General features: G+C 41.1%; 2 protein-coding genes across 2 annotated transcripts; both read right to left on the bottom strand.

Moving 5' to 3' along the window:
- Nucleotides 1-2,851: 2,851 nt before the first annotated feature.
- On the bottom strand, nt 2,852-10,031 carry LOC117253393 (sodium-dependent phosphate transport protein 2B). The gene is made up of 13 exons (XM_033620807.2): nt 9,932-10,031; nt 9,357-9,404; nt 9,143-9,268; nt 8,933-9,061; nt 8,625-8,768; nt 8,408-8,519; nt 7,824-8,019; nt 7,247-7,342; nt 6,864-6,975; nt 6,164-6,331; nt 5,757-5,873; nt 5,536-5,660; nt 2,852-4,081 (listed from the first exon to the last, which is right to left on the bottom strand). Exons 2-13 carry the CDS (start codon nt 9,400-9,402, stop codon nt 3,533-3,535), a joined length of 1,920 nt encoding a protein of 639 aa, XP_033476698.1. The 5' UTR covers nt 9,403-9,404; nt 9,932-10,031; the 3' UTR covers nt 2,852-3,532.
- A 10,947-nt stretch (nt 10,032-20,978) lies between these two features.
- On the bottom strand, nt 20,979-24,719 carry LOC117254258 (chymotrypsin-like elastase family member 3B). Its single transcript, XM_033622397.2, has 8 exons — nt 24,597-24,719; nt 24,412-24,500; nt 24,212-24,309; nt 23,931-24,059; nt 23,506-23,642; nt 21,534-21,676; nt 21,280-21,432; nt 20,979-21,170 (listed from the first exon to the last, which is right to left on the bottom strand). The coding sequence occupies exons 1-8, from the start codon at nt 24,637-24,639 to the stop codon at nt 21,153-21,155; spliced, it is 810 nt and encodes a 269-aa protein (XP_033478288.1). The 5' UTR covers nt 24,640-24,719; the 3' UTR covers nt 20,979-21,152.
- Between the last annotated feature and the right edge of the window lie 2,809 nt (nt 24,720-27,528).

The raw sequence follows: 27,528 nt of genomic DNA, 5'->3' as shown, positions 1-27,528 counted from the left end.
TAGCATTGGCATCCCGGTTCTCCTCCGGCAGCGGTGTGGCACCGCTACTGACAGTAACACCGTCACTTCCGCCTGTTTTAGTGGAGAAAAATGTCGAAATATGAAGAATTTGTTGCAGCAGAGCGACACTTTTAGCTTGTTTTACTTTTTTTATAGTATGACCGTTAGGCGCGCGTTCCTCCATTTTGACAACGGAATTGACATTCGACCTACAGCTACGTCATTACGTAATTACGACATTCCCTGATTGGCCAATAGAAATTATTAATAAAATGATGATAATAATATTTACAATAAAAATAATAATAAATTGGATTAATATAACGCTTTTCAGGATACTCAGACACTTTACAGAGAACAAGAACAACAAAATATAATAATAATAATAATAATAATAATAATAATACATTAATTAAGAATTCAACATGTCCTAATAAATGTACAAGACAACGTTTTTCTTCTCGGAAAATATGTGACATTGAATGTAAAAAGGCTTTGTCACTTCAAATTCTGTCTTTCTAACAACAGAGAGATTCATTCCACAATTTCTATGGTGTCAAGATTTACTGACTTGGATGAAAAATAAACATTTTGCAATAATGAGCCTGAGACGTTGACACATTTATTTTCTAATTGTTCACACTGTTCAGTTTTGGACAGATTTAGAAATATATAGGACATTTTGAGAAATAGTGGTCACTTTGTGAAAATCTGTCTGAAAGATGTTGTTGTTTGTCATTGCATTTTATGATAAACCCCACTATCCTGCTTTGTATATTTCATATACACAAATCTATATTTGCCAAGTCATCCCCCTGTTCATTTTTTTTGATAGATTCTTTTATTATTCTAGTGCAGTCTGCAGAATATGTAAATGAAAGGAAAAGTATATCTCCCCTTCATCACTATAATCATCTATTCGTTAGCTTGTAAACTACATACTTTTAAAATGCAGTGTCTTTATTTATTTAGTTATTTTTCTTTTCTTTATTTTCTCACTATCTAGTTTTAGTTAGTCACTTGTCTTTTTGACAATATGTGGTTTCTACAAAGTCTGAATTGGTGCCATTTACTTTTTTCTATAAAGTTAAATTTCAAAAAAAGATTAAAAAAGCTAATTTACAAACCTTTCAAACAAATTCATAAACATATTACATTTTCAAAATTACATTTAATCCAGTATTTTAAAAACACCATAACTTAAAGAAGAAAAAACAGGATAATATTAACTGGCTGCAGGGCCCTGAACACATTGCCCACATTACCAGTGATGACTGCATTCCATTTTAACAGTTGCATTCCTACTTTGTGTTTAAAGAAATGCTGCTCAGATTGTGTATCAGGAAAAACACTTTCTCCACAACAGTTTGTCTGAGGTTGTCCTGTGAAGGCCAAAGCTCAGAGAGCCCATTCAGCTGTACTTACAGTACTGACCACTGTTGCAAAACGCTGACAGCTTTTGTGGATGAAAGTCTGTGGACAGAGGATTATGACGGATGGTGAAAGTGGAGGCACTAACAAAGAACAACTAAGGTTAAACACACCTCATAGCTCTTAAAGGATCCCACAGTTTGCTTTACGACACAGCTCAGTATTTATATTTACTGTCTTATACAGTATTGTATTTTATCACTGCATTTAAATCTACCCCTCCAGCGCTCCACTGTTCTCCAGCTTTGCCTTTTGAGTTGTGCAACTACCTGAAACGTGCCTGTGGTTGAGAAGAAAAATGGCAAAACTGAGGAGAAGTGAAGATAAAACTGGGTTACACTTTGCGTGAACTCCAGCATCTAACACTCTGATAACACACAAACTATTTTCACAGCAGCTGCTGTGGATTATAACTGACTCTGTTCATTAGTCAGCTTTTCAAATGTGGCTCGTGGAGCAGTGTGGCACTTTGTTGTTTCACGATAACAATGCACTCACTGAATTATCACACTGCTTAATTGCAATGTGACAAAAACACAAGCTGCTCATTAAAGCTGGCAAACGGGTGAATGTGATAACTAAATATTAAGATATTAGAAATTTGTTAAATTCTGTAAAATGTGTATTATTTAATAAACAGCTCATTTGGTGAGGAAATAAATGGACTCAAAGCTTTCAGTGTTTCGACATGGTCCTGACATTGATTACATAACTCAGCATTGTCCACTGTCCTGATAAAAGATGCCAAGTGACTGTTTGTGATCATTAAGTAATAAATTTAACAATAAAATACGTGGCTAAAGTCTCCCTTTTATCTGAGTATCTAGTAAGTCCACTGCTGCTCCTGGACCTTCAGCAGCGTGGTTGGTGGTGGAGGAGGAGCGCATACTTTGATTAGACTCTGGAGGTCAGCTGACAGCAGTACACGCAGGTTAATGACCATATTAAAGCCCCATGTGGTGAAACTTTAACACATCCTGCTGAGAGTATTTCAGAATCCATGGACTAGTCATTCCTTTTCTTTTGAAAACATTTTATTCAAAGATTTTCTTTTACAAAAATAAATGGAATTAAAACCACCGGAAGATATTGCTCCAATTACACAGTACAGACTTTGCCTGATGTTTTAGTCTGAAGTCACAAAGTTACTGTTCAAAGGCAAATCAAAAATCAAAGAAAAATCTTACTTGCTACAGGAATTAATTTCCTTTTAGCACTTTAACAGGGAATCAATGAATCTTCTGATCTATCATGTGCAAAACACACGACCAGAGATATCTGAGCTGATTATCAAATGAATTGATTAAAATGACAAATCAGTAACTATAAATAACTTTGACTTCATACTGAGACTGTGTTAGCTTTATAAAGCTTTATATATAAGTGATGTGCCGGATAAAAAAAAGTGACAAAACTCCACTTTAAAAATAGAATTTTTTTTAATTTACAAATATTATAAAGTCTTAAAGGAGCAGTTTGTAGGATTTAGAGGCATCTAGTGGTGATGCTGCAGATTGCGAGTTGCTTTCTAAGCTTGTAGGTAAAGCTATTAAAGCCTTGACTTCAACCTAACGTGAAAGGCCCTGTCTGGTAGAAGCATGGTGGACTCCATTTTAAGCTAACAGAAACACAGTGATTTAGTTTCATTGTCCATTTTGCCAACAGATGCCTCTAAATTCTACAAACTACTTCTTTAAATACTGAAGAATAACAAATATTTTAAATGCTACATTAAAACATTTCAAAATTTAAATGTTACAAAGTTGAAAATAAAACCAACGACCTCTCACACATATCATAAAAAATACAAAAACAAGTCATAACATTCGGAACCACCCATCGTTATATAAGCAGATAGTGAGTCGGAACTATAAATTGAAACATAATAAAATAAACATCACACGCCCAGAAACAGCAGGTTCACAATGACATGTCCAACAACTGTTCATGTTCCAGCTCAGTGCTGACAGACAGTGTTTATGACAGTGCTTTGTATCATCTGAAGAGGAATCATCATCATCATACCACAGCCTGAGAGGTGTGTTACAAATACATTATTGCATTGAGTATCGCCCTTAAATACAGATTTAACTTAATAATATTAAAGATGAGTCGCTTTCACAGCATCGCTCATGTCCTGGTCTCTCGTCATGGCCGGGTTATCGTACATCTCCAGACTCTTCTTGCTGTCCCTCCTTATCTTTTCGTCTTCGTCTGTTTTTTTGCAGCACTTGCAGCACTTGCAGCAGCAGCAGCAGTGTTTGCCACAGAAGCCCATGAGCGAGGTCACCACAGTGTCCCAGGGTGCCATGGAGTGCAGGGGCCGGGGCAAAAAGTCCCAGTTGCGGAGGAACTTGGGCAGGAAGCGCGGGCAGCGAGACTGCATCACGTTGACAATGACCAAGAAGATAGCCAACACAATGATGGGCACGCCAACGCCGACCAGGACTTTCCAGCCAGCAATTGACAGGCCGAATACAGACAGAGGCAGAACCAGGAAGCACAGGAAGAGGTAGAGGGCGGCAAACCAGCGGTATTTGGCCGTGCGGTTCCCAAGCGCTCTGGCCAACCTGATGGGCACCCGCATGAAGGGGATTGGATACCACAGTAAGATACCCATGATGTTGAAGAAGAAATGACAAAGTGCAATCTAGAAAACAAAACACAGATGATGGTTAAATAAAGTTATCACTGTCAGAGCTCATAGAAAATATCAATCACCAGACAAGGCTTTGATTTAAATGCTAACATCAGCATGGTCGCAATGCTAGCGCTAGCATGTGGATTTTTAGCAGGTAAAGTGTTCACCATAGGTAGCCCAACAGTTTAGTGTGTTAGCATGCTAACATTTGTTTATTACCAATAAAAAGCACAGCTGGGGCTGATGGGAATGTCATTAGTTTTGATGATGGCGCTAGATCAGTGGTTCGCAACTGGTGGGTTGTGGTCCAAAAGTGGGTCATGGATCCAGTCTGAAATTTGTACACTTTATTTTGAAGTACAGTGAATTTCTAGCGCGTAGCTTTTATTTCAAAGCGCCATTTCCCGCTGCAGAGTGAATGATTAATGGACAGAGACAGCAAACTAGCTCAACAACATGGCCAAACGCTAGTATTATGTTGATTACCTTAAATGTGGACCTTTAACTAACTTTAACTGGACCCTGAAGGCTGGACTACTTGGGAGCCACTGTGCTAGATGATACACCGTTCCCTTTACAATTTTGCAGTGAGGCTAACGAGTTATTTAAGGTATCTTTTCAGCTGACTAATTTTTATATATTTAAAAGTGAAAGGTTTATTTTTAGGATTATGCTGCATTCCATGTGCCTCGGAAGTCGGAGGTCAGAGATGGAAATGACTTTAGCTGACCACGCTCCAGTACAACAAGTCGGAAAATTGAGATGTTGCTAGCAACACCAGGTTAGCCACTATTAGCAATACTAGTAGCTGCACATATCAACAGTGTACCAACGTCCACAGACGGAAGTTGGACAGTACTGCGTGTACGGCAGATTTAATGAGACACAAATAAGACAGAAGTGCTAATAGACAGTTAACTACTACGGCTTTTACTACTGTTGATGTGCAGAGTAGCCATATTGGATTGTTTAGGCTGGGGTTGGTGAGGCTCCTCTGACTTTCCGAGTCGGGCATCTAGCTGAAATTTCCAACTGGGAACTTGGAAAATCCAACTTCCTTTTGCAAATAAAATCCACAATTATTCTGACACTCAACTGTTATTTTGAATATTTGGCTAAATGCAGCCTACAAGAGGATGAGAATCCATCCTCTGGGGACCATGGATATTTCTACAGCATTTCTTTGCAATCCATCAAAAAGTGGTTGAAATATTTCGTTAAAACACAAAAATACTGGCCTCTCTGTGGTGCTTTAGAAAAAGTCAGGAGATCATCAAAGTCAGCAATATTCATCCTCTGGGGACTACAAATGTGTTCACAAAATGTCCTTGTTATTTAACACATAGTTGTTGAGATATTTCAGTTTGGACTAAAGTGGCAGAGCAGCAGAAAGACATTGCAATCCAAAAAGCCACGCTGCTAGCATGGCTAAAAAGAGTTACACAGGCTCTATTGCATCTTACCTGCAGGGAGTTGGCTAGTGTTTCTCCAGGACTAGCCATAGCAGCGAGGATAGCAGTGGTTGTCGTACCAATATTTGACCCCAGAGTCAGAGGATAAGCTCTCTCCAGACTGATGACACCAATACCTGGTGGGAGACGACAGACAAGATATAAATCACGATGTAATTGGAGCAAATGTTTTAAGATACTGCAGCAAAATCTTTATGTAAATGACGACTCACCAACAAGAGGAGTTATAGCTGAGGTAAAGACCGAGCTGCTCTGAACAATGAAGGTCATCCCCGCTCCCACCAAGATTGCGATGTAGCCAGTAACCCAAGCAAAGGGGAAGGGGAAGTCTGTAGTCAAACAGAAACACAGGAGGTGAGCAATAAACCTGATGAAGTGAGCACAGTGTGACTGCACACATTACGACCGGAGTCTTTATCACAACAGTAATTGTGTCTGAGCTTTCTTCGTCACGCAACAGGACGGGTGGACCTGGAGACGAGCCAGAAGCAACAGGGAGGCTGTACCTGTGTTGCTCATCAAGCATCACCACAGAAGGCAGATGTGCTGACTATCAAACAGGCTGGAGAGAGCAAGTCGGCGGGGGGGGGGGGGGGGGGGATCTTTGTTTTTCTTTTACCTGTGTTGAGCACCTTCTTGATGATCACAGCCACCTGTCCCTTCAGCATAGAGTTGAGCAGCTTGACAATGAGGATGAGGCAGGTGCAGAGGACGAGCAAAGACAGAGCCAGGAGGATGAGGCCCACCGCCAGGTCCGGCAAATTAGCATTGGCGAAGATGTGTTTGCCTGCAATGAACGGTCAAAGAGATGATTGGCATTAAAGCGTCCCCTCTAGGCTAGCATTATGTGGCGGCTAAAAATAGCCTCATGTGAATGACTCACTTTAGAGCAAACCTTTCTTTGATAAATGGAGCTGATAAAGCTGCATTTTATGGGAGAAAAACTGTCTTTCTTTGTGATTTTACAACCAATTTCTGATCTCCACCAAGATCCAAAAACCTTTAACCAGGCAAAAAAGCATTACATTTAACCGAGGTCAGAATACTTTGACCAATTTATGGTCATGTGGCACTCAGGTGCTTCAGCAAGGCTGCATGAATAGACCTATTGAGCAGGTAGACGGGTCAAGAGAGGGTATTAGCTGAGTCACTGTAACGACTCAAAGGTAGTCATTGTCCGGACTTCAGAGGGTCTGGATGAAGTAGGTTGTTGTGTCTCGTATATCACTGAGCTTCAGCGGATCAGATAATCCAAATTGCTTTGTAAATGTTCTTTTTTCCCCCCAACTGTGGTTATTCACTGGTGCAGGCACGCTTACATTTCTCCTCGTATTTAATCCAAGTGAAGTTCATCTGGGTCATAGTCTCGTTTCCTTCCTCCCAGCAGACGGCACCAGCAGTGCAGTTCACCACTGTTTCGTTCCAGAAAGTCTGAGAGAAAAGATCAAGGACAAAAAACAAGTTTAATGCAGCCGTGATAATCTTTAAATGATCACACGTAACATCCCCCCTTTTATAAAATGACACACCTTCAAAGCATGATCTAACAACACGATCACTGTGGTCACAATACAACAAGGACAATATCAATCATCATCAGGAAGAAAGCAGAGCTAACCATAGCTTTATCATGTGTTTTCACTGCTACTGTGTGGCAAACTAATAATTTATGCACGTGATGCAGCTCCTGTTGGTTTCTTACCGTGTTGACCTCGGTTTTGCACCACACTTTGATCAGACTCTTGTTTCTGGCTGCTGCGTCACCAGTGGCGATGCCAGTGATCACAGATTTGTCCAGCTGAGAAAACACAAATGTAAACACACCTTTAAAACAAAGATCTTTATATTAATGTTCAGGCTGATGACATGCACATTTTCCTATGAAAGGTAGTGCAGCACAATCTGTAGATAATCATGAGCCAGTGAGTTGTGTACAACCAATGGAAAGGGTAAGGCTGCGATCATGTGACCAAAGCACTGACGGGAGTAAATAAGGAAGTTGTGCAGGTAAAGAGGCAGGTTGGTCAAAAATTACAGGACTTTCCCTCACTGTTTGCAACTGTCTGAAACCAAGTACACTAGAGTTGTTTTAGGGTACGTTGTGACCATGTTTCTTTTCCTAAACCTAACCTTCGTAACTTCACTTGCCTCAAACTAAAGACGGCCAACCATGTCTCTTAGGGCCTACGTAACTTTATCTCAGTCCGTAACATGATCTGTCAGGCACTAATCCGTTGCATGAGCGTATTTCTTGATAACTTCAATGCCATCGACTCTACCTGGATGATGGAGTCGGTCAGAGGGTCTGTGATGACGTTGAGCAGGTCGGGGGCGTCCTCTCCGGTCTGGATGTTGAAGGATTCGATCACAAGGTGAGTGAGTTTGTACAGAACCCCTGTGGCGGCCTCCAGGGGCAGAAGAATCAGCACAGACAGCCAGTTGAAGAAATCGTGGACTGTAGCACCAGCAAAGGCCCTGAAAGTGAAGGAACATACTCTTGACCATGCACCAGACACTGTTCCTGCAGTTATTGTTCTGCTGCAGCCTTAGGGGGCAATCACACAGAAATGAGACTCTAGAGACGCGACGCCACTAAAACCATTGTTTTCCTATGATACGGTGTGGCTGACCCACATTCAAGTATCTTTTTAGACGGCCGTTTTTGTAGATGCTTCTTTTTTAGACACGCGTAGATGCTGAAAAGTTAAAATATTTTCAACTTTTTGAGCGTCAGACACCAGTAGCTAGCGTGCATTGAATAAGCGCTTCTAGCGTTTCAAGCGTCTGCGTTTCAAGCGTCTCATTTCTGTGTGATCACCCCCTTATATGTGTCCTGTCTTTATCATCACACGCTCTGATTTACCTGCGGAACTCATTTCGGTCTCCCGCCTGCATCATGGCCACAATAGTGTTGGTGACAGATGTTCCAATGTTGGCACCCATGATGATCGGCACTGCAGACTGGACGTCCAGCACTGAGGAATACAAGTGCCATTATATTAACGCACTCAACATCCATGCATGTGTCTGAGTAGAGACGTCGATAAATGCCGAGTGTGTGCGCGAGTGCTGCTGCTTACATCCTGAGGACACCATGCTGACCACAATAGAGGAGGAGGTGGAGGAGCTCTGCACCAGCACTGTGACTAACACCCCGATCACCAGCCCGGCCACAGGGTTGGACAATATAACATTGTCCTGGAAGATGTCACCAGCAGCTTTGCCTGCACACAAAGACACACACAGAGACACACACACACCCTCAGGTTAAAAACACAGCTCTCCGTGCACATTACATAAGCAGCTCTCTGTTGGACCTGGCATTATCAGGGAAATCATCTAAATGTGCAGTGATGGGTGCTGATAAAGATCAAAGATATTAAATTACCTCCGACGAGCTGGAAAGCAGAACTGAGAACATCCAGCGAGCAGATAAACAGGTAAAGGAGTCCAAGCAGCAGAACTGCCTTTACAAGAGCCGTCAGCACTCTCATAATCTTTCCCTTTGTATCCAGCTCTGTAAGGAAAAACACTGCTCAGTCAGAGTCAGGTTCTGTAAAGGTGTCCACACTGTGCAGAAACAGGCGAGCTGCCTCACCTGACCACTTGACCCCAGTGTCTTTGAGCTCGGGGAGATCCCAGGGATCATCTTGATCCTCATTCACAAGGTCCACAGTGGAGTACGCCGGCAGGATGGCCGCATCTTTACCTGAAGTTTTGTCATCTGATAGAGGCGTAATAAGGAGGGGATGTTAGAAAAGGTGGCAACAACACAGTTTAAGCAGCAAAGAATCCAAGAGGAAAGGACATACCGAGAGCTGGAGGGGAATCAGTCCCCACTTGAGGTCTTGGAGTCATGACTGTGTGAGGAAGGGAAAAGTACAATAAATCATAAATCAATCAATAAATAAAGCAAGTCAGATACATGTGTTACACAAAATTAAGTGAGAAAGAAGAGATTGGAGCAAAAGTTTAAGTTGATGAAGAGGGAATAATGTCCATGTTCTGTCTGTGCATGTCAAAAACTAACAATAACTTTAGCCTCCATACAATCTGTAGAACAGTTATTATAACACAATAATATTCTATACTGACAGCCTCAGCTTCATCACCTTCATGGCTGATCAACTGGAACTACATATAAAGTATTAAATAGAAAAATAGCATGCCTAAAAACGCACACACACACACACACACACACACACACAACAGAAACACGTTATTCCCACATGTTAAATATCATCTGTCACACACTCTCGCGCCTCTCTGGGTCCTCAAATCAACTTCTACAAACGTCCTCGGTCAGTCACTTCGCCTGCAGACATGCGACCATGCGGCCCCTCTTCACATGAGGATAAGAGCAGCGGTGATGTCGGTGTGTACGCACCTGCAGCGGAGCTCTGAGCGCTGAGTGGGAGGCTTCACCTGGGTTACCTGTTGCTCTCCTGCACACTGAGCGCGCCTTTTATAGCGGCGCACAGAGCACACACATGTTGCTCTCGGTTCAAAGGTCGAACACACATGTGCAGAGTACAGGTGGCTGTGAGGTGCATCTGTATGTGGGACACACTGCGACTGATTAAACCTGAGTAATGATTTGATTCTTCACGAGAGCAGAGCTGAACTGAGACACAGTGTTTATGTTGAATGCAAAACTGGAGTTTCTTCTTTTATTGCCAGATTTTTACATTAATAACATGTTGATCGACTTTAGTGGGATTATAGCTAAAAAAATAAAATCATGCTGTACATATATAACATCATATTTTAGGTGAGCACTTGTCTACAGACTTTAGTTGAAGCCACAGGTGACTGCATGTTCAGGTAGTGCACCAGTGTAATGCATTTAAGAGAGCTGCCCCCTGGTGGTTGGAAACGGAGCTGCATTTCTTCTGATTTCTTCAGTGTTTTTTGGGCAGGAGAGAAAAGTTTCTGGGTTGCAGCAAATTTTTTAGAGGTCACCAGATACTTTTACACAAAATAAATGCATTGCTTTTTCTAATTTTACTTTATTTTCAGTTAATTTTTTTTTGTGAAACACAGGCAGTGTTGGGAAGGTTTTGAAATGTAATCGGGTACAGATCACTGGTTGCTCTGTTAAAAATGTAATAAGTAATGTAGCTATTTTAAATACTTAATCAAAGTAATGTAACTTGGCAATAAAGCTAAAACATGAAAAAAAATAGATGTTCCTGCAGAATGAAAAGATGCAAAGAAATGTACTGAATGTTATATTCAACTTATTAACATTTTACTGAAATAAATTTGGATGCAACATTTTGATGAGTAACTGCATTTAAATTGCATATTTCCTGACTGTAACAGATTACAATTAAAATTATGTTGTAATTTAATTATGTATAATTAGTTACTCCGCAACACTGAATACTGGATATTTTCATCATTTCTGGGCGCTAAAAACATTTAAATTAAATGATATTAGAGGGAAAACCACATCTCATGTCCACATAAGGACCGTTAGCTGCAATGAAGAGTCACAAAGAGATTTATTTTACCTTTTTTTTAAAAGTATAAATCCACTTTTGGTCTTTGCAAGTTATCATTAAATGTTCCATGGAATTCTACACACATTTAAATAAATAAATAAATTAACCCAGCCAAGACAGTCAACAGCGTAAATAAAATCACATAGTTACAGACAGAAAACACAGAAAATCAAGCAAAATAAAGTCATGTTGCAAAAGAGGAATTTAATGTCAGGTAAATTAAAAGTTAAATTTATCATAATGGGCTCACTGGTCATGTACTGTCACCAGTCTGAGCGTTCATAAACACCACTGTAACACAAAAACACTTTCAGACAGCTAATGTACAGCTCTAGTTGTCTTTACACAGGCCTGAGCATGCACATACACACACACACACACTCGTATGTGCACACATTTATTGCTTATTAGTCTGAGTTTATAGTGAGAGATACGGCTGAGATATGACTGTAACAACATGGCAGCTTACATCTAAAATAAATGGTGTGAATTTGAGTCAATGATTAAGCCAGAATGATATTTCAGGTACTCCCAAAGCGCAGTAAAACAATCACTGCAGATATAGAGCCGCACTAAAAAAAGTTCACCGAGTTAAACTTTAAAGAGGCAGATCTGTTGATAGTGATGATGATGATAGCGCATGTTTGGTATGGAATATTTATCTGATTTGGCCAGGTGTCACACGGTCAGCCATCAGAGCAGCGGCTGAGTTTATGATAAATGTGAGACTTGTGTTGGTGTTTGAGCAGAACATGCTCACTCACACACTTTGGAGACGATGTTTCCCTCTGAAATTGAGCTCCAAAGGCTGCCTTAAGATGCCGGCATGATGCATTTAATCTACTTTGGTCATCAGAGGTAGTTTTATGAGAGATTCAGATCCCTCTGGGCCTCTTAGATGCACGTCTGAAAGCCTGTCACACTCGTCTTCTCCTCCTTTCATCACCAGCCTACAAACGGAAACACACCAGTTATCTCCATTAAATAAAACTAGAGAACAAATTCTTTGTTATTTCAATTCGCTTGATTTGCCTTGAGGGATAGACGGCAAGCTGATATTGTAAACTGATCCTGTGTCATCTGGCTTCAAAACAACAGCTCATAAACAACTAGCATTATACTGTAAGACTTTACTACACAGGCAGTAATATAATGAGAGCAGTGTTCAGCAAAACAACTGCACCTACAAACAAGGAATTAAAATACTCACTCCAAAAACCAAAATCTGCTGACTGTTTAATCAAACACAATATGATGAAACTATCAGTCTACAAAGGACACTCACCAACACATTTTTAAACACATCAGAAATATCACTGTGGATGATCATAGAAAGTAATTATAGACGAATAAACGTCAGGTAACAGACCTGCAAAAACACATTTCTTAACTAATGTTGATTTATTAATTACAACAGAAAATCCAGTGGAGAGCTATGTCACAAATTTCTACGTGGAAAAAAGTAAAATATCTAGGAAAGCAAATATGTTCTGTTCTTCAGAACATTTTTAACTTAAATGTTTAGTTGCAAATTTCACCAAAATCTAAACAAAATATTGAATTTGAGCAGCTTGAAACTATTTTTTTTTTTTTTTGGAAATTCTGAACCTTGAATTTCTGAATCTGAATTTGATTCAATTGAAACAAATAACTGAATTTGAGCAACTTGAATTTATTTTGTTGAAATTCTGAAACTAAAATTTTTGGATCTAAATGTATGAATACTGAAAACAATACATTTAAAGCAGCTGTGCAGAACTTTTTACCATTCATAAAACTGTCCCTAGTTCGTATCACCCCCCCTTTAAGATCCGCATATTTATTTGAACCCAACAGCGACAAAAAAGCCTTTCTCTATATGGCTATTTAGCGTAGCCTGGCTCGGGTCGGACACAGCAGAAGTCAGCAAACCAGAATACGGCACTCGGAGGCGGAAGTAAGTCTGCACGCCCGCAGCGGCCCGCAGCCATTAAACCACAGAAGAAGAAGGAGCCGTGTTTACGAGTAGGTTTAAGAAACAGGCTAAATGACATGTAGTAGGGAGTAGTCTCTTGTACAGTAGGTGGTGGTATGCACCTGGAAGTTGTTTGCGATCCGCCAATAAATTGAGAGAAGAAGAAGAGCCGTGTTTACAGAGAGTGTTCTTCGAGTAAGCGGTACGCAACGGGCATTGCTGAACACGTAACAGTTTTCCCAGATGTATCTATAAGGACTTGGTTGTACTTTCGATGTCATGGCGGATAAAGAAGGAGCACCATCTAAAAGAAAAAGAACAGAAGAACAGAAGAAGGCTAAACGGGACAGTGATAGGGCTCAAGCCCAAACGCGTGTAAACCTCGGTCGGGCATTCACCAAGTGGAGAGAGCTGAGAGATTTGAAAGGTTTTAAAACTGATCCCGAGTTGGGCCTTTTCCTAATCGACGGATATGTAATTTTTGTTTTTATTTAGAGACTATACCGCAACTTGTTAGACGTTGTTTCACTTCAATATATGACGACATGGAAGTTATAAGCAAGCTAAATGTAACGTTAGCTGATGTGAACCTGATGTGAAGCTTTTGTGTAGTAACGTTACAACAAACAGCACAAAATTATCTGTGACTGTGACCATGAACACAAATATACAGCAGGCAGTTGTCCTTAGTTTATAAGAAATTCAGAGCTACACCAGAACATTTATGATTTTCCTCTCGCTCTCCAAAATAAATGCATGCTGTAATTGCCGGTTGCAGTCGAGATTTTACGACACCAGGCTGTGGGTGTCATACCGCTTCGACCAAAGGGGGCGCTATAATCAACGAAAACGTAAAGTTCCGCACAGCTGCTTTAAATTCAGCTTTTGAAACTGCAAGTCAAGAAATTTCAGATTTTCATAGCAAAGCTTAATTCAGGAAAAATATATTAAATAACATGGTTTTCAACGTAAAATATTGCAATGCTATAAAAGAGCAGATTCAGACATTTTTTAATTTTAATATTAAGTATTAAAATGTAAATACTTCTGTCTCTTAACTGCTTCCATACACATCAGAATCTTCCATACCTTTTATGATGTGGATATTCTTGTTTTTTTTTACATTCTGACCACTGAAAATTAAATTGTGAAAAATTAAATATTCCAAATAATTTTATTTTTACTGGTGAACACACAGGTTTATATAGAGACAGCAGCACCATGTTAAAAAGTGCCTGAACAAACTGTGTATAGACAAAAAATACATGTTGATGTGTTGATTTTATTTTATTTGATCAAATATTTGTGTTCTAAATCTTTTTATATATTTTTCTTAATCAACACAAACACATACATTTTTTAAATGTATATTGCCTGTTGAGAATAAATAATTAATCACCATGAAATCTTTATTATTTCTTCGAACAGTATTTCAGTAGCAGTAATTACAGGCTGCTAATTATTTGCAGATAAACCATATAAAAAGCAGGCACAGCACATAGTTGATAATTGATTATATAACTATTTATCACAGATTACTAATAACTGACTGAGTGTGCCGACGCCCACAGGCTCAGCTTCTGTGCAGTTATGGCCAGTAATATTATGTGATAGGTATTTGATTGGTTCCAGCAGTGGTTCTGACCTTGACCTCCACACAGTGCACGCAGTAATATGACACGATCTGTGCATGAGACGAGCTCGACCCACAGCGCAGCACACGGTGGAGATAAAAGGAGCATCTTAAAGTGGTTCTACTGTACAGCCCTCCTGGTTATTTATTGACAAACCCATTAGGTTTGATGCAACGCTTCATCACCATGTGACTTCAGAAGAAGACCCACATACGATGGAAAGATCAGCTGAGTCTTACCTTTAACCTTTGGAACGCTGCTTTCATTGCCCCTCCGCCCACATGCTAATCAAAATACTTTACAGTTATGCCTGTAATTATGTATTTTTTCCATCTGAAATGTGGGAGTGATCTCTTTTTATAGAAAACACACTGCTTTCTAAATCTCATGATCCCTCCTCCCTGTGCCGAACATTAAACTGTCTTCTCCTCTGCCCCGCTGACTGCGTCTTAAATGTTTTGTTTTCCTTCTGAGAAGTGTTATGGTACCGGAGTAAATCATTGCCTGTGAGGTCACTGAGTTGATGCCACTTGCAGTATCTGCCATGCTGGCACAGTCCACAGAGGGTCAAACGGTTTGCACTATTGTTACCCACGGGGGCCACCCTGTAGTACTACACTGTGAGTAGGCTGAGCTGCAATAAAACCATAAAGCTCAGCTGTTAGAACTCGTCCAAACTGGTTGAGTATCTGAAGGTTGCGAGACACAGCGGCTACAGTATCAAAGTGTCTGTGACTCGGCATGTGATGTGATGGAAAGTCTGTCTTCAGGTTTGGTCCGTTGACACATTAAAGAAACATTAAAACCATGTTTCAGTTTGAGAGTTAGAAGAAAATATCATGTTGACTCATGGCATCATCATCTTCATCATCATCATCGTCCACCTTGACCTTTGACAACACAGACAGCCACTTTCACTGCAGGGTTACGTTTGGCATATGGACGTGTTGAAATACTGGGCAACCACCTTCCACCAAAGTGTGGTTAATGTTTGCAGAAGGAATGTCACATACTGCCTCTGTAGGTTCTGATACTGCCAGGACATATTAATGTCTTTCAAAGAAGTGGACTCGAGTCACATGACTTGATTCACAAATTTAATGACTTTCAACTTTTTCATTCATTTATTCATTTTCTCTATCCACTTATCCTGTTGGGGGTCGGACTCAGAGGCAGGGTTCACCCTGGACAGGTCACCAGACTATCACAGGGCTGACACATAGAGACAGACAACCATTCACATTCACATTCACACCTACGGACAATTTAGAGTCACCAATTAACCTGCATGTCTTTGGACTGTGGGAGGAAGCTGGACTATCTGGAGGAAACCCACGCTGACACGGGGAGAACATGCAACTCTGCACAGAAGGGCTCCCCCACCCTGGGTTCAAACCTGGAACCCTCTTGCTGTGACGTGACAATGCTAACCAATACCCGCTTTTGATATCAGTGAGTTATAAATTCATTTGGACTGAAGCCTTTTGACCTAAAAAAAACATGATACCTTCCCCCAAAGATTAAAAAGTATGTAACTTAAAACACGTGTTGCGATTTAATTAATTTCTTCACCTCATATGATCCACTTTGTTTGAACCAATCCGACAGCACCCTGCCAAATTGCAAGAGAGAATCATAAAGAACTAACGTTACGTTGAGTGAGTGCCATTTGACAAAAAAAATTAAACCAACGATAATTTTCGTAAGTGTAAAAAAACTATGGCAGGTCAACAAGAAACAAATTGCAGGATACAAAACGTGCAGGTGGAAAATTCCATAAGTAGAAGCAACTTTGTTTTAACAAATAAATAAATCATTCATTGTTTTTGTAAGTTTAATATTACTCCTGTGTTATACTGGCATTACATTTGCTGGAAGCTCATTATGACTTGTCTAAGGACGCATTCACACTGGCGCTATTTGGTCCGCTTTAAACGCACCCTGGTCCACTTTCACGGATAGTTCGTTTGGAGTGGTGTGAATGCTCATTCGAACTCTGGTCCACTTGAAAACTGGGAGTCTCAGTTCACTTATAAGTGAACCCTGGTGCGGTTCGCTTATAATGGGAAATGCAAACGGACTATCCAGCGAACCAAAGACAGGAAGTGAACCAAAAAGAGGAAGTGACGTAGAGTGCAGTGTATTTTGGGTAGAAAAAAAACAAAGCCAACATCGCGGACCAGGAGAAGCAGAGGTAAAAAAAAAAAGAGAAAAAGTTGGAAAATGTCTTGTGGGCAGATGTGGAGTAGTGAGGAGGTGCAGGTGCTTACTGATATATCAGAGGTCAGAGGTCAGAGGACTATACTGTATATTGCAGTTGCTGGCTGCACCCTGAAGGGGATGGATTTCCGTTTTTGGTCCTGGCCAATCGATGAGCCGGGTTTCTTCTTCCTCATACTTTTTTTCTTTCTGGTCAGTGGTCTTTTCAGGCAATATTGCCCCCAAACGAGCAGCTGCGTGATGTCCAGGCAGTTTGGTCCACTTTAAAAAGTGCAGTGTGAAAGTGAACCGAACCAAATGAAGTTGTGAAATTTTTTGGCATACCCTGCCCAATCGAACCAAGTCCCTGGACTATCCTGGTGTGAATGCACCCTAAGACATGAAACTCAAAGTTTAGGACTCAACTCTGGACTTGCCTGTCTTGATTTGGGACTTGAGTGCAAAGACTTGTGACATGCAAAACACTGACTTTGAATCTAATGTTGTATTCATATAAATACTGATGGCTACAGAGCATAATCAAATCAGTTTATGACGGGTGGAATACTTGTTGTACAAACTGAAACTCGTCAGGGTTTCTGAGCTGCAGAGAGCTGCTCCTGGAGCAACGCCCTCTGACTCTGTACTCTTACATATAGTTTATTGTGCAGTGAAGCACAAAGGTGATGCTGAGTATCAGCCGGTGTCTCGTGACCCTTCTGACACACTGAACCACTGATGATATAATTATTAGCAATTCAAACAGAATCATACAGTAGTATTCTGATAATTTACAGTATTGTGTCAGCATGAAGTATTTTGACATTTTTGGGGTGAAAGGATTTCATTATCTTATCTTTACTTTTTATTACTTTAATATTTAATTCTATCCAGCAAAACACACATTGGTTATAGAGCGTCTTTTATGGTATAACAAGACAAAAATAAAATACAAATGCTATGTAATCCTCTGCTGTATTGTTAATTCACTAACACCTAAAATCATGTGTACTTGCCCTGGTAGAGACTGATATGTGACAGTTTATGTTGTATTTGCATCTTCACTACAAAATGTGCTCTCCCACCTCACCTTTGCTTAATGTTAAAAAAAACACAATCTTTCAGGAGAATAGTGACTCGAACTAAACCCACAGATGCCTCTTTATTATACAAACATTCAGAGGCTTCCCTTTCAGCCCAGAGCTGTGTCTGCAGGCGCTCCCTTTGGGCTCCTCACGGCACACTGAATGTAGCCTGAGAGGCAAAGCCCGGGGCAAAATGCAAGATCTCAAGCAAGACTGACTGAAGCAGCTGAGTGCAACATTTAGAGCATACAGTAACTATGATTCTGAGTCTGGGGCGGGATTGTCTACACCTGGTTCTCAACATGGAGGTGGCGGCAGCTAACTAACTATTCTGAATTTGATACAGGTCATGTAAACAGCATATTACGTTTGGATATTTCAAAGTAGGCCTTTTTCCAAATTCAGCATTTTCCCATTTGCATTTTAATCTCATTGTTTGGACGTGTACATGGCACATTTGTCATATGCAACTCAACTGGGGGTTTTACTGCAGTCTGCGACACACAGTCTGTTTACAGTCAGCTCTCATGCTGTACACAAATCAACTCGCAGCTGCAGTAACATTTCTGGTCGCAAGCAGAAACACCCCTACTTTTAAACATTATGAAAGACTAACCCTAACCCTACTAACACGTTGTAGATATGCGCAAGTATCCCAGCACCAACCTTTTCAATAAAGTGTTGAAGGAATGACAGACGGAGGCTGTGTTCACACAGTTAAACAAGTCCTCCGCTGGTGGAAAACTGACAAAATCCTATTCAGACACAAAGAAGCAAAATGACACAAGCAGCTCCAGCTGTTTTACTTTGCTATATTTTGATGTGTTGAGGGCACATTAATCAGAGTATGTATGTGAACAGGAATATCAGAATATTCCTCTTTATTAGTCATGTAAACAGCACAGTAGGAATATTGTCTTCTTCAGAATAAGGGAAATAACCAGAATGTTTTGTCCATGTAAATGTAGTGATTGTTAACCAGGAGGGGATTTAAGGCTGGGCGTGAAGCTTCCCTGACAACGCCGTCCCACCACCGTGGGTTAGGATGGCGTTATCAGCAGTAACCGCCGTATGAGCGCAGTGCAGAGCGACAGAGATTACAAATATTGCAACTCTCAGGGTGTTGGCCAGTCATCATTGTCTCACCTGCAGCTGGTGCAGAACGCTGCAGCGAGACTCCTCACTGGTGCCAGAAAGAGAGACAGCATTACACCAGTGCTGGCGTCCCTGCACTGGCTACCTGTCAAATGCAGGAGTAATTTTAAAGTTCTTTTGTGTTTTCAAAGCCATACATGAGCTGTCACCCTAGTATACTACTGAACTCCTCTGCCCCTACTCCAGCTCCTGACCTCTTAGATCCTCAGAACATTGTCTGTAACTGTCGAGGCTGGTAGGTGAGGGGACATCGTACCTTTGTGGTCACTGCACCAAAGCTCTGGACAGCCTTCATATCTCAACCAAATGCTCCCCCTCCACTGACACCTTTCCATCAAATCTGAAAATGTACATGTTTTCAGTGGCATTTATTTTAGTATTTTATAATCCTTCTACGTATGTAATTGTTCATACTGGTGTTATTCTGTTTTATATTTGTGTACATGTTTCATTGCTTTATACCTGCATGTCATTCTTTTAATTTGTACAGCACTTTGGTCAACTGTGGTTGTTTTTAAATGTGCTCTATAAATAAACTTGATTTGATTTTGATTCCATTTGAAATATACACCATTATCCACATACGGCCAGACTGGTTAACACAATAAGGAATGAAGAAGCTCAGATTACAACACAAACACAAAGAGGGAGCGTGACGTCACTCTCTGCTCAGGACGCCAGTACTTCAGATAGTTGTTTGCTGCTGTATTAATGCTCCGAATATCACCTACAGTGACTTTAAAGTGACTGCTGTGAGTGTGCTGTAATACTTTAAGGTAGTTTAAAAGAGCATCAATATTTTAAACCTGCCTGTCACATCTGGACTATGACGACTGGACAGTCGGAGGACGATATTCAAAAAGATTTTGTGAGTAAAATAAATTAAAACTGTCAAAGTGAGATGGACACATTTCTGAAATTCCCTGTGAGTAATTACGCTTTTGTTTAAAACTAATTAAAGAAGAACAGCTTTTTTTTGATGAAGTTAAATGTCATATATGTCCAGCATAAGAGTTTATGTGCCTGATGTCTGTGTTAGGAAACACAGCAGTTACCATTGTTGGTCTGTCTGTCTTCTTGTCTCTCCACTGGATGGAGCTGCTGTGATGCTGTCAGGACTGAGCAGGTTCCCACATCTACCAGCAGATGGGGGCAGATAAATGTCAGATGGTTTGTCCTCATGTCATAGTTTGAAGCAGAACATCACCCATCAGTGTGTCTCAGTGTTTGGTTTAACAGAATAAACACAGTATTTGAATAATACAGAATATAAGCTCTCAAATAGTTTACTAAAATTCAACAATATATAGTATTCTGTCTGCATAATGAGTCTTTAAATGTATTTTGATGCCAGTACTTTCTGCTGTGTACCCTTGTGTATGATCATACACTAAAAATAGCAAAGTCTGCGGTCACAAACTGGATGTGTGTTTGTGTGAAGCGGCTCAAAATGCTGCTGTTATCTGACGCAGCAGACTGCTGAGGTCGTGCATCAAGGTAACCTATTGCTGCTATTTATCTGATGTGAGTTGCTGCTCTCCAGCTCAGCTCCCACCTGGGTGCATCAGACAGTATGTTCACCAGCGCCGACACTTGGCTGACCTTGGCGATGATTGATAGGAAATACTGATTCATAAGTCCTCCACACATGCTGATGGGCAGCCATTCCTCACTCTTCTTATCACACAGCAGTGAGGAGGGGATGAAATATGAAGTGGAACGGTGCATTTTTACAGAGATGGGGAATTTTTCTGCACTTTTCTCGTGAAAAATGCAGATTTTTGTTTGATTCTTGCTGCTTTGAAATTAACAGTTGTGGTTTGTTTGTGATGCAAATTAAGCACAAAAATTTGGTGACTGATTAAAACGCAGGTCCAATAATTTACAACCAGAGGCACGCTGACAAGAGACACAAACGTTTATTGTACTGAATGAAAAGTATTTATCTTTTTCTATTCTTTTCAGCACTAACAGACATTTTGTTCTGTCTGACGCTCATGTGAAACTAAAAATTAATAGAGAAAATATTTGAATTTGAGACCTCATTTTTGATCAACTGGTGTCCAGTTGTTCCTCAGTATTGCAGCATGACCTGAAGAGAGAACATCACTTATTGATACATGACATTTTCATGTTAGTGACACTTGAGTGATGTACATGTCTGTATCTCTACAGCAAGACAGCAAGTCTGAGTAACTTACGTCACTGAGCCAATCCGTGAAGGCGGAGGTGCGAGTGAAGACGGTTGGCTTCTTCACTTCATTGCAGACACGAGAGGAAACAAAGCTGGTGACACCCTGGACGTACCAGCGACCATCCTGGCCCAAACAGTTGAGAGGACCGCCAGAGTCTCCCTGAGAGAGGAACAGGAGCACAGTGTAAAGGATCTGTCCTTGTTCACAGCAGGTAGTTCAGCTCTGACGGGTACAAGTTGCCTTTCTTTTGCCTCACGCACATTGCATCCAGACACGACGTCTCCTCCTGCACAGACCATGGTGCTCTTGACGTTGATGCCCCACCAGTCGCTGCGGCTGCACACGCTGTGCTCCACCACAGGCAGCAAGGCCTGCTGCAGCTTATCAGGCATGGGGCCGTGTGCTGAGACACAGAGAGGACAAACAGAGCTGCTCAGACAGCAACGCATCAATAAATATACAAGGCAGAGAGCAGTGTTGGGCAACTAACTTCAGAAGTGTAATTACTCATAACACACTGTTCATTTAAAAGATAATTATATTATGAATAACTCCGCAGCAAAACTAATTAGTTGCATTACTGTCATGACTCAGCACGGCAACACGAGTGCCTTTAAACAACTCAAAGAACTCCACACATCAGGTAAAAACAAAAGACGACACATTGTGATTTAAACAAGCAGCTCTACAGTTCAGAGGGACTTATCATCCATCAACAGCTATCTTAACTTTGCCTCGATGACTGCACACAGCTCTTCACAAGTTCTGCCTAGGGCTGTGCAATATGAAGATATTATATCGTTATCGAGACACAAGATTATATATCGTTATGATATGGCATAAATGTTGTTTTTCCCCTTGTTTTAAAGGCTGCATTAAAGTAAAGTGATTTCAATTTATCAGCTTACCAGACTTTACTCTTAACCCACATAGTCGTCAAATCCACATTATTGATGATTATTGGTCAAAATCTCATTGTCTTAATATTTTTTGAATAAACAAAACAAAACAAAAGTCATCTGTTTAACTTTTTTGCATCAGTGAGGATATTTGGTCCGAAATATCGTTATCGATCGATAGTATCGATTCGGTCTTTCAAGCCAAGCATTAATTCAAGTGCTTTTGATGAAATTTAAATATATCATATATATTGTGTGTCGAGATATAGCTTAAAAATACTGTGATATAATTTTCAGGACATATTGCCCAGCCCTAGTCCTGACTTCAGCTCACACACATAAAGACAGCTGACTCCTGAATGTTCATGTTCCCATGGCTAACATTAGCGAGCTAAAACACACAGGTGACGTAAACAAATAGACCAGGCCTAGTTTTTGCTGCTTTAGCATTCATTCGAGCCACTGAGGTAATCGTTTCTTAATCAGAAGGTAGTTTAAAAACACTGTTGCTCCCTAAAGATTTCCACATCCACCTGGATGTTAAAGAAACCGAAAACAAGAATGGCAGCTTGCCGGCTACCTGGATAGGAAAGAAAGTCGCAACTTTGGAAATTAACGGAAACATTTTGTTAGTCAGCCGACAGAATATCTTTTCACCCAAATGGTTCGAAGAGTATTTGAGGATTCTGAAAACCCCTTCAAGTCACTTTTATTTATACAGCACTAATTCACAACAAAAGTTATTGCGGGACACTTTCAATAAAGAACAGGTCACGACCACACTCTTTAATTTACAGAGACCCAACATTCTCCCATGAGCAAGCAAGAACAGCAGCAAGTGTCCAGAACGACCTTCTGGGTACTGAAAGAGACTGAGGGTTATCACTGTGGCCCAGATGCAAGTACACAAGAGACACAAACTGGAGCGAGTCCTGGACCAGTCTGTCCCTCAAACTCCCAGTCAGCAGTGGTAGAAAATAACTACCGGTAAGTGCGTTAACTCAAGGAAAAACCTGAGGTACTTTTACTTAAGTATGTCCATTTTATGCAAATTTATGCTTCTACTCTGCCACATCTCAGAGGCACTCAATTGCTCTACATATGGAGACAGACCACAGCTGTAGTTATAAGTTACATTCTGGTAGCACATCACTGCCAAACAAGGGCAGATAGTGCGAACTGTACAATTGCTAATGTCAACCACTGCTCACATTTTAATGTTTAAAATGAGTTCCGATCTGAACCTTGAGTGCCCATTAATGTTCTGTGCAAATGAAACTCTGCTGTGATGGGTGCAAAGTCAGGATGACAGGTGAGGACACAGTGACATTACTGTAAAGGTTGCCCCAGCCGGAGATGTAACACGGGGTCCCATGGGCGAGGATCTCTCCAGCCTCAGGAAGACAAGCCACGCCGACGCTGTCATTCATTATGGGGCTCTTATCCAGTTTCAGCAGGGCGAGATCGTTTCTGTGGGAAAATCATTATCAGAGTCAGATTTCACCTGGCGGATGAGGTGAGCAGACTTTATGAGCCTGCTAAGATCATTCATTCAGACTGTGTTTACGGTCTAATGTGATTTTTAAAATATTCCTTCAGCATATAGTAAACAGATTACCAAACTTTTTGGCATTTACTTTACATTGACGGGTCTTTGGTTCGAGATAATCAAACAGTATTATTTATGCTTATTGAGGATTCCACTGATACAAAAACATGGAAATTTTGCATTCAAATTTTAAGTCAAAATGAACTCACCCATCAGCCACAAAGTCAATGTCCCACTTGGGGTGGACGATGATGCGCAGAACATCTCTGATCTGCTCTGTGCCCTCCTGCTGGCTCATGTCGTGCTCTCCCAAGACCACACGGTACACATCTCCTGGCCTGCAAGACATTTACCTGTTATTTCCCTCTCTAGAATGCATTTGTGTCCTTTTGCACGTCGACAGTGTTTCTGTGTGCTTGCTTCAATAAACCCTTAACCTCCTGCTCTCATTTGAATCACACAGCAGCTATCTTTTCTCATTGTTAGTCACCAGATGCAGTGTCCGGCAGTCAGCACCCAGCGAGGTCCAATCAGAGTCCCTCCACAAGTGTGATGGTATCGGCTGCCGTGCTTCACCTGCAGGGAGATCTGAGAGGAAAACATAAATAATCAGAGTTTAATCCTAAATAACAGTATACTCATCATATCGGCACTTTTGCATGTAAATTTAAAACATCTGTGTGACAGTACCTGCCAAGGCCAGCTATGGGGGCGAGCATCCTCTCCATTCACCACCCTGTTGGTGTCAGGCTTGACAGCAGGCGTACCACATCCAAAAACTACAAACACATAATACTGGATTCTGTAACTGAAATAAATTTAGTCCTTTATTTCAATGTCTGACGTCTGTGTTTTGTAACAACTGCCATACTCACCATATGCCACCTGAAGCAGCAGGAGAGCCAGTGCTCGCATCATGATGTCAGTCTGTAGATACACACACGTACACACACACACACAGCTCTCTTATACCAGCTCCGTCTGTCTGTCAGCCCAGGCACGGATTACATTAGACCTGTTGAACTTTGTTATCAGCATCCACTGCCGACTGTGGCTGGGAAAAACTTATTGTACCACAGATGCATCAGCTGGTCTGCCGGGACACTGATCTGACCACCTGCAGAAAAAAAGGAGATAACCAGCTGTACATGTGTTTACATACATGTGATGTGTCTGCACAGATAACTTCCCAGTACACCATCTTCCAACAGAGTCACAGATGTATTACTGAATGGGCCAACTGGGCACAGGCGTCATCTACAGGCAGTGGCTTTCAACTACAAAATGTCACTCATACTAACACGTAACGACCACGACAAGACTCAAAAAGACACAAAGAGACCACAGAGAGATGCAAAGTAACTGAAGAGACAAAACAAAGAAACAAATAAAACATAAAACTTGGAAGAAAAACATCTGAGTTTAATCTCTCATCTGTCTTCACTCAATAAAACTCCCGTGTTGTTGTGAAGTCTCAAATCAGTCGGATCAGCTGCAGTGTCAAATCAATAATTGATATCAAATAAGGATGTAAAAGATTTCAGTGAAGCCTGCTCTCGTGTGTCCTCGCTTATCTCTCCTCAGACCACACTGACCCTTCACTAAGCCCCGCCCCATTGTGATAGTTCTTCAAGCTGTCGGAGTAGACGTGGAGCCGACACTGTAACTAACTGCACTCCCTGAAGAAATATTATCATATTTTTGGAGAAATGAACCAGTGATTCCAGAGAGAAGCAGACAGAGGGGTCTACAGTCTGTGTTTGAAGGATATATCCAGGATGTCAAACTGACTCAGCAGCAACAACAGGTTAAAAAGACAAAGATAGTTAGAAGCTAAAGCCGAACTATAGGCTACAGATCACAGTGTAAAAGTGAACCACCACATCACTGCTGATCGCCACACAAGACAATGAATATAAAGGGAAACTTTGCTGATATTGAACCAGCTGTGTGGCATCACAGTGTGTGCAGATGAACAGTGTCTGGCTTCACCCCGTGCTGCTGCCAGCACCTGGACCTCAGCTGTCAGATGGGCAGGGGAAATCTAACAACGTTCATCTGCACACGCTGTGATGACACACAGCTGGTTGAATATCAGCAAAGTTTCCCTGCTTCCCTTCACTGGTTCCTGTACAGCAGGGTCGGTCTTTGTTTCACTGTTATGACCATTAAAAAGCAAAAGCAGCATGTGTATACATTCAGTAGGCTATATCTTCAGTAGCTAGCTAGCTAACCCTACACTTTCCAGGGTTTGATTTTGGTTTTGGAACAGGGAAGAAACGTATATCTTTTTCCAACCTCTCCAAGTAACAAGTATCATTAATACACGACGTGCCCCAGGCACAACATTTAGCTCCAAATCCACAAAACCTGCCTGAAAATGAAGCAAATCTGAAATGATGGAGCACAGCTGTGTTGGTGTCGGACCCTGGTCTGAGCTGGCCTGATGCTACGTTATGATTGGTCAGTCTGCATCCAGGGCTGGGACTTAGCAAAGGGTCAATTGGGACGTCTTTCAAGATGGCGGGTCTTAACTGATTTCCAGGTCAAGTGATCAAGGATAGAGGATAGAGGAGTCTAGGAGGGATACTGGGATGAACCATTTCTGCGTTTGGATCTGCGCTGGTTTGTACGTTTGTTTGATGGATGAGGGTCAGGAAGAGAAAAGCAGATGGGAACAAAGTGAAGGGGAAACACAAGGAAACTCTAGGGAAAACACATATATGACAATATAATGCCACAGTTGTATGTTTAGATATATTATGTCACTACTTTTTGTCACACAGTAACAGGAATGGAGGCAGCATCAAGTAGTTAGCATTAGTGAAGCAAAGAACAGGTCTTTATTAATGTAAACTGGAGGGAAGAAGCCCTCACATTACTGCTGATGTTACACAGGACATCCTGGGAAGTTTAGTGCAAACACAGCAGTGACAGCTTATCATTAAAATAACATCATCGAGACTTTGCATATAGCTGCATGAAAACCTGCAGTTAAACATAGAAACGCCTCCAGCTCGAACACTCAGGACAAACTGTTCTTATGGTAAAACTGTGGAGTTTGTGAAACTGAGAGTAGCTGAGGTAGCAACTCAGTGAGTGAAGAAGAAAACCAGGCAGAGAAACTGAGACAGGGGTTTAGTGTCGTCAGCTGTCTCGGCGCTCAGTGTACTGCGAGAAATAAATTTTCTTCCTGCGACCACAGAACCGGAGAGCTTTGGGTTACCTTCAAGAGAAACAGTCCTGTAACAACTTTCTCTCCTTTAATAACATGTTATACACTCACGAAGGGGCCCACGCTGCTGCTGAATCTGGACCCAATTCTTCACACCTCGCTCAGACAGTATCCTTTCCTCCTGAGGGAAACTAATATCACTCTCCGGAGGAGACGGCGTGCATCTATAAATTTCCCCCCTTTTAGGGAGCAAATCAAATCAATAGTGCCTCAACAGCTAAGAGGCTTTGCTTGTTTTCCCGCCGTTAAGATAATTCCCTACACCAGACGTTGCGGGAAGATTTATGAAGCAGACATGTACCGTGTGTTTGCATAACACAGCAGTGACAGAACTGTGAATAATTTGGATTAGGGCTGCAGCTCGCGATGAATGAACCACCGATGCTGTTTACAGGAGGTCAGTCAGGTGGGAATTGTGATTTATTAGTGTGTGTGAGACAATAAATTCAATAAAGTGAAACTGTGAAAACAAATCAATGACAATTTTAAATCATTCTGATGTTATAAGAGACGCTGTTGCTTAAAATGTAAATACTGGATTTTACAGCACTGCAACCTTGTTATTATTGTTA

This window comes from Epinephelus lanceolatus, chromosome 6, assembly GCF_041903045.1.
Source record: "Epinephelus lanceolatus isolate andai-2023 chromosome 6, ASM4190304v1, whole genome shotgun sequence".
NCBI classification, from domain to species: domain Eukaryota; kingdom Metazoa; phylum Chordata; class Actinopteri; order Perciformes; family Serranidae; genus Epinephelus; species Epinephelus lanceolatus.
This window is presented reverse-complemented; position numbering and strand designations above follow the sequence as displayed.